This window comes from Muscardinus avellanarius (genome assembly GCF_963383645.1).
Source record: "Muscardinus avellanarius genome assembly, chromosome: 3".
NCBI classification, from domain to species: Eukaryota; Metazoa; Chordata; class Mammalia; order Rodentia; family Gliridae; genus Muscardinus; species Muscardinus avellanarius.
The window spans coordinates 52974934-52987810 of record NC_137788.1 but is presented as its reverse complement, the minus strand read 5'-3'; the positions used below and the strand labels follow the sequence as shown (position 1 = coordinate 52987810).

The 12877-nt window shown below is 40.2% G+C and overlaps 1 protein-coding gene across 1 annotated transcript in view; it reads right to left on the bottom strand.

Annotated features, from left to right (window-relative positions):
* The window catches only part of NFIA (nuclear factor I A), a gene marked incomplete at both ends in the record, with an annotated part of 386945 nt that overhangs the window by 40089 nt on the left and 333979 nt on the right, over positions 1-12877 (bottom strand). Inside the window, 2 exons of the mRNA XM_080692591.1 lie at positions 10142-10307; positions 12622-12800. Coding sequence (XP_080548717.1) covers positions 10142-10307; positions 12622-12800 — 345 coding nt within the window. The remainder of the gene's footprint in view (positions 1-10141; positions 10308-12621; positions 12801-12877) is intronic.

Here is a 12877-nt window from a genome sequence, read left to right as displayed (position 1 = left end):
CTCATGGCCTTGCCTTTCTCCTGGTCAGCCACTGTTACCAGTTACTGCTCTCTGCACATGACCAACTATCTGTTCAAGTGTTCTCCCCTTCTGAGGGTAGCATCTTGTACAGTTCACACCTCCCAGTATTCACCTTGGCCAACTTCACATTACCCAGAGATTATTCCATGAACTCACATAGACCCGTCTCTTGATTTGAAAGAGTTCCTAACATACAACATATTATAAGTGGATTTGGGGTTACCAATATTTCATTATAACTGATGTTGCAATAAATATTTTATGTACTTCTTTGCTCATATGTCTAAATGTATGCAGGGTTTATACTTAAAACTTATACATAGAGCCAGGTGTAGTGGCATACACTTGTAATCCCAGCACTTGGGAGGCTGAGATGGGGGATCACACAGGTTCGAAGCCAGCCTCAGCTACTTAGTGAGGCTCTCAGCAACTTAGTGAGACCCAAATAAAATATAAAATAGGTCTGGGAGTATAGCCCAGAGGTAGAAAAGTCCCTGGATTCCACCCCTAGTACTACAAAAAAAAACAAACCCCCAACCCTCCCAAAACAAAAAAAAAAAACCCTTATACATAAATTTCATATGTAAACATTTAATATTTACACATGATCATATTTACATATGTAATTTAAATATATATATATATATATATATATATATTTCTATACAAAACTAAATTGTTCTCTGAAGTGGTTGAATCCATTTGTAGTCTTTTAATGTTGTAAAACAGGGCCTATTTTCTGTATGTTTACCAGTGTTATGTTAAGATACTTTTCCATCTTTGCAAATGTGTTAGGTAAAAATATATTTTAAGCTTTAATTTGTATTGCTCTCATATTACATGAGTGAGAAATCTTTAAAATGCTTTTCTTCTCTTTGTTGTTTTATCATTTTCTTGTCCTTCCATTGGATTGTTGGTCTTTTTCTGACATCTAAAATGTATATTAGTTGGATGCAGTGGTGCAGGCCTCTAATTCCAGCTACTCAGGAGGTGGAGACAGGATGAACGGATGTTCTATGACTTTAGCAAGACCTTGTCTCAAAATAAAAAATAATTTGAAAAAAGTGGGTCCTGGGAATGTAGCTCAGTGGTAGAGTGCTAGGTTTGATCCCCAGTACCACAAAACAAAACAAAACAAGCTGGGGCATGGTGTGCATGCCTGAAATCCCAATACTTGGGAGGCTGAGACAGAAGGATTATAGGTTCTAAGCCAGCCTCAGCAACTCAGCATGGCCTTAGGAACTGAAACACTGTTTCAAAATAAAAATAAAATAAAATAGGGTTGGGGTATTGCTCAGAGGTAGAACATCCCAGGGTTAAATCCCCTGTACTATGAAAGTAGGCATACACACGTGTGTACCACCCATGCTACATATCAGATAACATGTGATATGTATTGCAAACATATTTTTTCCATTTTATCTTCTGCCTTTGACTTCCCCTTAGGTTAGTTTTTTTTCTATATAAATTTTTGATACGTTTAGAGTAGAAATTTCAGTCTTTTTGTTCATGGATGCTGGGTTTTTGTATTCTTTAAAAAAGGCTTCCTTGCTGGATGTGGTGGCGCACACTTGTAATCCCTGCACTTGGGAGGTGGAGACAGGAGGATCGTGCAGGTTCAAAGCCAGCCGTACTGGCTTAAGAGACCCTGTTTCCAAATAAAATATAAAATAGGTCTGGGAATGTAGCCTGGAGGTAGAAGGGTTTCCAGGAACCAAGGGAAAAAAAAAAAAAAAAAAAAGGCTTCCTTACTTTAATAAAAAAAAAAATGCCCTACATTTTCTTGTGGTAATTTATGGCTTAATGCTTTCATGTTATATTTTTTGTTTCAAATTTATTTTTGTGTGAGGATTTTTCTCCTGACTGATACTCAGTTGTTCCAATACATTTTATTGAGTAATCCCTTTCCCTCCTCTGAAATGCCACTCTTATCATAGACTAAAAATACTGTGTGTATTTGGGTCTCTTTCATAATCCCCTAATTCCAAAGAATATAAAAAACTAAAGTAACCAGGATAGCAGCAGCACTGATAAAGAGATTAAAATCAACGTGTGGAAATAGAAGTAAAATAAGTTCACTTGTCCTATACGACACTGACTTAAGGGTCAACAGGAATCATCAGCTGTTTGGAATTGTTCCGTATCTTGTCTGTGGTGTTGGCTGTCAGAATCCATGATGTGATACGAACTCACAGAACTATACACTGAAAAAATTGTCACTGAACATAAATTTAAAAAATTAAAAAGGTATGTTATAATCCTGGCATTAGTTATGAAAAAGTGTTGTGAAAAGAAACCAGTAACTCACTTTTTTCTTTCTTTCCTATAATCCCCTGTTTCTTCACTGAAGGAGAAAACAGTTTTTTGTCTGCTTCCAGATATTGTGCTTTCTTGCCTTCCCTGCTAGTAATGCTCTCAGTATAAGAATTCAATTCAATTCATACTAATGTATAAATGGCTACCAACATTTCCTCTATATTTCTCTGTATAGTTTTTTCACTGCAAAAATAAAATTGAAAAAAATAGAAAGCTTTATGTTAAAGCAAATATTTTTATAGATTCTTATGCTCCAGCAAAGCCTACTAACTCTAGGTTCAAGTTGGATGATATTGCTGGGCATGGTGGTGTGTGCCTGTAATCCCAATACTTGGGAAGCTGAGAAAGGAAGATTGCAGTCTCAAGGCCACCCTCAGCAAAACTAAAAATAAAAAGGGATGGAGGTATAGCTTCAAGGCAGATTGTCTTATATTGGGTTAAATCCCCAGTACAAACAAACAAACAAATAAACAGGTGGTGGGATGTGACTCAGGTCTCTACAATACCTGAATGAGTAATCTTTTGAAAGTTACCTTATCTCTCCAAGACTTATCTTTTTCAATTAGGGTAAAAAGGAAATTTATGTGATTGAAATGATGAAATAATACATATAAGGATTCTTAAGAGTGCAAGATACATTAGTAAAAGCCAAATACTTTCTTGTTAATTCCAGGCCTGGGCAGGCAGTATGTTTTTCCCATGACCAGAGCACAGTCAATTGCTTTGCAATTGGTTTAGTTACAGTATGAGGCAGCAGGAGGAGAGGGAAGGCCTGTATTTGAGTCTCTGCCAAATTACCAGGGAGTATAATCTTGGGGAAAGAAACCTCTGCTTTCTACTCTCATTTTCCTTGTCTAGAAAATCCCACCTCTCACAAGGTTTGAACAGATGGGATAAGAAAATATATGTGTGGCCAGGCGTGGTGGCATATGCTTGTAATCCCAGCATTTGGGAGGCTGAGACTGGAGGATCACGGTTCGCGGACAGCCTCAGCTACTTAGTGAGGCCCTCCGTAGCTTAGTAAGACCCTCTTTCAAAATAAAGAATATAAAACAGGACAGGGGGTGTAGCTTGGAGGTCAAATGTCCCTGAGTTCCACCCCCAAATCTGCAAAAAAAAAAAAAAAAAAAAAAGATAATATATCTGTGTAAAGGCCTTTGCTAATCAGAAAACAACCAGCACATGTTAATTATTATTCTAAAAAATCTCCATCCAGTCATAGATTACTGTTATGTTCTTGGTTAAAACACTCAAATTCATTCATATAATGAACATAGACAAGATTCATCAAAGATATAAAAATAAATAATAAAGGTAAGTTATTATTATATGCTTATATTTTAATAGAATTCTGTTTTAAAAAAATCAGAAATTCATAGCTAAGAAGTTATGGACAAAAATGTTTATGAGTCTTTTATGCATTTTTAAATTGAATGTTTGTGTTCCTAATTAATTAAAAATGAAAATATGCATATTTTATCTTCCATCATAATTCAAAAGTGTTTTTTCTTATCATTATAATTCTAGGCTATGATGCCAATCTGTATTTCAGAAACAAAATATAAAAAAGTCTATTTTTATAGTATGATCTTGGTCCCAACTACTTTATGAAAATTGGATCATATAGCCAATTAACACAAAGAATGGTGTGTTTTGAATTATCATGCCACAAATAGACTCAAACATAATGAGAGATTTCTCATGTTCTTGAGCTCTTGTCCTCAGGACTCGTAGGAAAATGTGTCTATTGTATTACATGTTCAAAAAGGAATCCTTTCCCAGTTAATGAGATGATATACCCAGAAACAGTAATGTGTACAGAGTACAGTGGGCAGGATGTTCTTATGAATAATCTCAGCAGTAGGACATCTCAAATAAAACCTGCTCAAACGCAACTTCTGGTCTCCCACCCTTGCCTAGAACTGCTCCTTTCTCAATCCATACCAAGTGCATTGACAAATTCCATTAGCTGACCTTTTGATACATCTGGAACCCAACCATGGCCCACTTCCCTGGCTGCTGGCACGGGTGCAGGTCCTCAGCAGCTTTGGCTAGGATAAGTGCAGTAGCATTGCCTCCCGCCCCATACCCTGCCTCTTTCAGTGTTCTCCCTGTGTCTACTGGTCCCTAACTTCCTAATTTACTTGTATTTTGATTATTGTCTCCTCTCGCTAGAACACAAGCTTTGTTGGGGCAGGAGATTCTGTTTCTTTCACTTTTGTATCTTTTGTGCCTACAACAGCAGCTGTCATGGAGAAGACACTCATTATATTCATTGATAAAAAGACAGAGTCTTTAACTGGTCTTGCTGTTTTCATCCCTGCTCCTGGAAAACTCTTCTCAATAAAACCTTTCGGGGGCGTTTCTATTAAAATCCAAGCGGCACCATTCCTGTGCTCCCCATCTCTCTGGGAGGATGCAAAGCCCTGAGGCTGCCTGGAAGGTCCTACATGATTTGTGTTCCCATGCTTCATTCACATCCTCAGCCCCTCTCTGACCTTGCCTCCAACTTCCATTCTCTCCCTGTCCATCCTCAGTTCCCTCAAACAGGCCTCTGCATGGGCTGGGCTGCTCATTTTGTTTGGAAACTGCTGCTCACTGCAGTCTCCTGGCTCCCCAGGCCCAGAGCTTGGCTCTTAAATTCCCCTTCTCACCTGGCCTTTCTACCTGCTTATAGTTCATTCCCTTCCTGGTGCTCCCAACCTCTATGCAATTCATCTTCCTATGTAGCAGAGATGATGGCACCTTATATCCTAACCACCTTTTACCCTGACGGTTTTGCTTGTGGTCTCTCTCCTCTCTCTAGAATACAAGCTCCAAAGGCCAGCACTTTGATCTCATTTGTCCCTTGCTGAAATATAGCACCTAGAGGAGTTCTTGGCACTTAGCTGGTACTCAGCAAGTACATACTGCATGAATGGAAGCAGCAGTCCTCCCTTGCTGGGGATAGAATCCCACACTGGCACTTAATAACTGGGAATGGAACACACTCATGTGAGTTGCTCTCACAGGTCATGCCTCCAATTTCTCATGATATCCTAAGGAGTGCTGGTACAGTCTATCAATCTTTCTCCAAACACATAATAATATACAAGTTCTCCTTGAGAGAAAATAGAACTGTTATTCCTACCCCACTCTTCTTTTTTTTTAGGGCACTGGTAAGAATATTTTTCCCCCATTAAAATGTACTTATTTCCTAGGCATTTTTCCCCCCCAGATCTGCCTTACCCCTGTTTTTCTAGTCATAGCAGCAAAGTTTAGTATTAGTGCCAGAGGCAACTGATTAGTTAAAAAAATACATACTCTGCTCTAGGCTGGCATCCATTTGTATTTCATTATAAAAGGATATTAAAAATGATGGCTTGGACTTTTGTCTACAGCACAGTACAGCACATCTGTCACCTAGTTCATCCTGATAATCTTCCTATGAGACTGGCCCAAGTTTAGCATTACTCCCATTAGCAGACATGGGAGTTGAGGCCCCAGAAAGTTGAGACTCAGAAATGTATGAGTAATACGGGAACCCCTTTACATACTAGCTTTTATTTTTAAAATCTTATTTTATTGCAAGTCATCTCAAATCCCTTAACAGAAAAGGCTGTCTTACATCATATGATCAATGTTTCTGAAATATGCTTCATTTTAAAATATATTATTGGATGCTGAATATCTGTACCTAATACCCTGTCATGGATCTTTCTGCTAACATGAAGATCTAACAAACTGACAAAGAGGGTCCAACCATCTTGTGATTTTAATTTCTAAGAAGGCATATGATTTATTAAAGTTTTTCCCTAAACTTTTATCTAGTGATAATCCAATTTTAGGTTCCCTACTCCCTCAAGCTTGTTTCTGAAGAAAAAGTTATATACTTTCTCTTAAAACACCAGAATGTTACCCTTACTAAGTAGCTTTGAAGTCATGCCCCACAAAACAGAGTCTGTCACTAAAGCCCCAGACCTGGACCCAACCCTGTCCCACGTCATCTTATAGTCCCAATTCACATTCTTAACTCGCTGTTGTTCTATGCCCCTGCCTGTTTACCAGCTGTATCCCTTGATAAATCCCCATTTCTTGGGAGCAGGGGTTAATCATCTCTGTATCCCAGGCAGCTAATGCAGCCTTGGAATATAGCAGGTGCCTAATATATGAGGGCTGAATAAATGAATGGAGAAAGGCATTGGAGATGCATGGCAAGAGCGGGGAGGCTACTTCACTCTGACGTCTACCTGGCCACACACTCTTGGCTCCTCTGCACCCCCTCACTTACTGCTCTCTAGACTGTACAGCTTAGAAGTAGAAACTGGATGTAGAGACAGGTGCTGGTCTGGAACACACAGCCACCTGCAGCCCTGTACCATCAGTTCCATGCAGGAGAGGGAGCTAAGGAGAAAGGCCTGTAGTGGCCCAGGACTGCCAGTGACACTGCCAGGTAGACACTGGGTATAATCTTGGGGTGCAGTGTGAGTAAGCACATTTTCCCACAGTTACAAACTAAGTTCTCTAATATTGAAGGTGATATTCTAACATCTGTCTCATTTTATCCTTATATTCAGAAACTAGTGCATGAGAGGAGTTTTTGTTCAGTAGGCTTTAAAGGTGTGTGTGTGTGTGTGTGTGTGTGTGTGTGTGTGTGTGTGTGTAGTGGTACTGGGGATTGAACTTGGGGGCATCCTACCTCTGAGCTATACTCTCAGTCTTATTTTACATTTTAGTTTGAAACATAGTCTTGCTAAGTTACTGAGAGTCTCACTAAGTTGCTGAGGCTGGCCTAGACCCTGTGATCTTCCTGTTTCAGCCTTCCAAGTACTGGTATTACAGATATGCATTGTCACACTCAGCTCAGGCTTTGAGACTTTTGAGAGGCTTCTCCAATGCTATAAATTACAGCTCTCCCAGCTGATTACTGTCTTATTAATAAAGCAGAATATGGTAAGCACTAGATTGCTGTGAAATAGTATGACAGTGAATCCAACATACCCTAGAAAAGACCAGCACTAAGGCTGACATTTATGATGATAAAAAACTTTGTCTGCCATCAGAAGATTTTACTCTGTCTATATTTCTTGACTCTTATGATTCAAATAGTGACTATCAGCCGGGCATGGTGGTGCATGCTTGTAATCTAAGCATTTGGGAGGCTAAGACAGGAGGATTGAGGTTTGTGGACATCCTCAGCTATTTAGTGAGGCCCTTTGCAACTCAGTGAGACCCTGTTTTAAACTAAAAATAAAAAATAGAGCTAGGGGTATAACTCAGAAGTAGAATACCTCCGGGTTCCATCCCCAGTGTTGCCAAAAAAAAAAAAAAAAGAAAAAAAAAAAAGAAAAAAACAAAACAAAAAATCCCCACAAAAAACCCCAATAAAACAAAACAAATAGTAAATATCAAATTACCCATATCAAACTTTGGGACTCCCTCCTGAGAGTCTCCTCCTCCAAATCTTTAAACCCTGCCCTCACCTACACGCAACTACTCAGGCTGGATCTGCCAAGACCTCACCCACCTTTCCTCCCACACAGTTGACAAAGGGCTTGAAGATGCCAAGAGGCTCCTCCCTAAACAAGGCCTTTGCTGCAGTCTAGCAGTGGAGTCCAGAACCACTGGCCAAAAGTTGTCCATCTAATTTACCAACTGAGAAGCTTCTCCAGGTCCTGTAGACACACCCCACCACTATACAAGTCTGGTGTCTTCCACGGTGCAGCAGCTTGGGCAATGATAAAATGTTCCAATTTATTTGGGGAAGCACTTCTCTCAGAGCCAGTTTCACACCGTGCTGCCAGGTAGGTGTTATCCTCCACATTTTACAGATGGGGAAACTACTTTACAGAGAAACACAGCTAGTAATTACAAAGGTGGGCACCTGCACCCTCTTCTTTAGACTTCTATAGTTATATTTAACTATATTATAACTATATTTCTATTTTTGCATGGTCCCCTGCCAGGCCTCACCTCCTTTCTAGAAAACTCACTTTGAAGCATGAGACACTAATAGTAAAGGTGAGGATGCTCTATATAGAATAGGGGTTATATTACTACCAGGTTTTTTAAGGACTGTGGCAGTGTCCTGTGCAGACAAGGAGAAGAGGAACAGTAAAATGGTACCGGGGTATGTGCAGGGCACAAGAAGCATGTAGCTGCTAGTCTGTGGCTGATAGCTCCAGCGGATAGATGTAAGCAGGGTTTGGGGACTCATTAGCAGATATTACATAAACATTCACTAGGTAGGAAACTCCCATGAGCCTCTGCTCAGAAGTCCATTTTTTCAGCTGGGCTTCCAGGATCCATAGGCCAAGATTATGCCTGTTCTATGTCATTGGACATTTGGGTCTTCTCCTTCATTAAGAAGTGCTGAACTATGCCATCTCTTACCATGAAAAGTAGGTTCTCCTCAATCACCCCTGGACCCTCAATCTTTTTGCTGTAGATAGAGAGTTCCTTCACAATGCCACTCACTTATGCACATAGTATCCAAATGCATAAATACCAGATAACCCAGAGTTCATGCTCAGTATGTTCAAAAGGGACTCTCGCCATTTTGGATTCGGTGTCCCCAGAATCAACTCCAATGAACACGAGCTAAATAGCTCATCTTTCCTCTCTGACCCTTTCTCTTCTGTATCCAATATCACTATAATTCCAATATTGAATGTAAGAAAGCTGAGAGGCCAGGAATCTCATTTACTACTTATCTGAATGACCACCCATCCCTGGTGCTTATGTCTATTAAAAAATATCCTTCCCCCAATCCCTTCTTGACCTTAACACTCCTTTCCTGGTCTGCTCTTATATCTCTTCCTCAGTAGACTCTGCCTCCAACAGCCCTCCCTTTAAAGATCCCCTCAAAGGCTCTCCCTGGGGTTGCTGCCACAGTCCTTATCCTTTCCTACACTTTGATTGCTCTCGAAAGCATGGAGGAAGTCGCTCATCACACTTCTTATCCAGGCCAGGCCATCCCTCACTGGGAACTCCAGCCATCACTCTTTTTGTCATCATTCCAGGCACTAATAAAAGCCACATTTGTGTGTTTATGTCCAGCTCCTGCCATCTCTAACATATCAGGAAATACACGGAGAATGGCTTACTCCCTAACTCATCAAGTAATCATCCCCATTACCTAAAAAGGGTTTGAAATCCTATATTCTCTGATCATATGTCCCCAGACAGTTCAGAGAAGAGCCAGGAGTTCTTCTCTTTCCATCCAGGTCTACCTTCGATTGCCTTCCCCTGCCAAGCTCAGCCGTACAACCGCAATGGCTACTCTGATCTTCTGCCAGGCTCTTCCTCCAGGCATGCTCCACTCACACACCTTTGAATGGACACTTTGATCTCACCATTCTTTTCCTATCTGGTGTATAGGTATATAAGTCTTGTATCTCATCAAGCACATTTCTCTTGGATGGAAAGTTCCTGGAAGGAAGGGCTATCCAGGAGTATTGGGATTTTTTTTTTTTTTTTTGCTAATAAGGATTCACATAATTAGATGTGGTTTGGCGTTTATGGGGATTGTGTTCAAAACCACTCAAATAATGCATGAAATTTAATCCTTTGTATCTTGATTTCAGTCCTGGGTGTGTACCATTTTATCTACCTAAACTCTCCATCATTTCCACATATGGAGTAGTCAATAGTACCAGGGGTGGCATTCACTTTCACTCTGGCCTGGCCTCTGCAGACTCACACTGAGACCATTTCAGGGCACTGATGCCGGTTGTAGACCCTGTATAGTAAGGGCCAAGGCTTAGGTGTGAACTCAAGTGCACAGAACTTGATAAGGGATGGCGCCTCATCTCAGCGTACTTACTTGGTGAGGTGGGGGAGGCTGCACCTCCTTCTGCTGACGTGGTCGGAGGCTTCGTGTCTGGCACCGGCAGAGGCACAGGCCTGGCCATCGGCGGTGGCGGCGGCGGCGGCAACATTGGGGTGGGAAGGAATGGGTTGTGCACCTTGCCTTGGCTGCTCCCATTGGGCTGCAAGAGTGGGAGAAAGAATAAGAGACACACAAGAAAAAGAAGAAACAGATGTCAACCATTAGCCGAGAAAGAGAAAGATCTGCTAGGTTTTACATAAATTACTATTATTTGAGCTGTTTGAAATCTTCCATTAAATTCATGTGGATGACAAAGTGTTGAGTTATGTTCTTAAGGCACTCCACAAAAGTACACTCAGGCAGATACATACTCACTGCATCCTAAATTATTTCTTGAACTACATTGTCTCCCCTCACCCCCATCTGGTTTCATAAAATGACCTGCCCATGATCATTCTGGATTTGTTGTCCGAGTAACCAACTTTTGCTTGGGACGGCTTAGTTCTGTATTAACTGCTACCTTCATCATCATTTCTAAGATTATTAAATATTTCTTTAATATCTCAGTGTTTTATGAACTGTGGTATTATTTTATCATGCCTCTTTATGTAGGTAAAATGGATTTCCCCAAATAATGCATTGGAGATTAAAAATTGTATTTGCACTTTTCAAAGCTGATCTGATGTAACATTTAATAAATGTGTTAAGTGCACATAAAATTTTCTTTCACACATTGTATAACATTAGGTGCAGAAACTTTAGAATTCAGCTATCAGAATTCTGCTAGGCAAAAATATCACTTCTCATCTTGATTTAAATTATCTATGCATATGCTGTAACAGTCATATATGTTTGGCTGCCTGATGTTAAAACAACCACATAACATTTCTTTAACAAAAGCAAGTTTCCCTCTGAGGATAGCCATAAAATCCATTTTATTTTCAAGGTTTTCAAAATAGCTCCATGAAGAGACCTTCCTGAGGCCCTATAAAATTTTGATCAAAATGCAAATCTGGATATTTGAGAGTTATATAGGATGATGTGGAGACTATTAAAAAATAATTTACAAATCGAGAAGTCAGAGGCCCGATGTTGGTGATGAGATTCTTTTTTGTCATTGTTTCTCAGAGAAAGTGGCCTTTTTGACTGAATTTACTGACTTCAGTGACACTGATCAACCAACAAGAACAGCCTGTGGTTGGACTGTAGTTCCAAATTGGAATTCAGGAGAAGGAGGCCCTGTCGTCCTGGGCTTTTAAGCCTAAGCTTAATAACTGTGCAGAGGCAGCCTCGCTCCGCCATCAGTGTGCCTGGATATATTTAGGATTGTTCCTCAAAGACCATCTTGTTGGACGGTCAGAATGCTATGCTCTCTTGCCAGCAGCTCGCCTGTGTGTTATTTCCGAGTGGCCTGAAAGTCCATAAGTGAATGCTTAAGAATAAGCCAAGCAAATGAATACACAAGCAAAAGGAAAAAAGGCACCATATTGATTTGTTGTCTAGACAGAAATGTATCTGCTAACACATCACCAGACATTAGTCAAAGCTGCCCGTTCTGGCTCAGATATGCAGAATCAGGTATTTCTGCAAAGGAAGATAACCAGTGATAGGACAGTGTGACATAATATCCTAAAACTGGGCCATAATAATTATGGCTAATCTGCGGCTTTTTGTGCAGTTGTTATGGGAAAAGGAAAACCAAATTTGGCTTTATGTCGGTCATTATTTGTTATTATTATTGGCATTGGAACGAAGTGCTCCCTTGTAAAGATTTAGTTCAGGATCTGTAATAAAATTTGTAATTTTAAAAAATCACTTTTACATTTGGATGTTATTTCAAATTGTGATTATTTGGTTTATCTGAGGGGAAAAATGAAAACATTCATTTAAAGCTATTGAATAGGGGTTAGCTTTATACAAAGATAAGTGGGAAAGATAACTACTTGCAGAAATAACAAACCATAATAAACTGCGTGTCTAGCATCTTGAGTTCAAGTACTGGTCAACTTGATCCAAAGTGTTAGGAGACTGTATTTTTTTTTTTTTTAAATATCAACTTGGTTGATCTGAAACATCTGTCTCCTTCCACCCTTTACCTCTTTCTACCTCCCCAAATCATTACTTAAAATTATCCAGTCTATTTTGTTAACTGTATGAGTCCTGGGGTGAGAAAGCAGGAGGTGGAATTACCAGCCCTTGGAATGTCGAAGGTTATATGGGTCACTCTCGAGATGATTTATAGTCATAAACTCGACAGTTGCAAACTTAACACAAACACTGTTATTAAACTCCAGCCAATCATTCTTAGCACAAGTTAACTTTCCCACAATCTAGAATAAATATGGCATTTGCCCGCAGTCAGTTAGCACAACACTAGAGCACCATGTCCTTCATGTTGGAAGGTCTCCCCTTGTTATTTTTACATTCAGTTGACATTTCTAAAGAAATTTTTTAAAAAAGAGAGGTTTCCTTACATTGAGGAACCCCACCTGTCCAGCCTGCTGACCAGCGTCAGGGCAGACAAGTTGGACAAACTCTTTCAGTGTCTCCTGAGGATGGTAGCGGATGGCTGGGTGCGAGAAGTAAGGCCCAGGCTGCTGGATGATGGGTGATGTCGGAAAGTGAAGCGTCGACGGGGTTGCGTGCGGACTTGCTGCAGGAAAAGAGAACACCAGAGTTAAGAAGAGGAAGACCTGCTCGGCCACAGCTGAGCCTGGTCAGCTCCCTTCT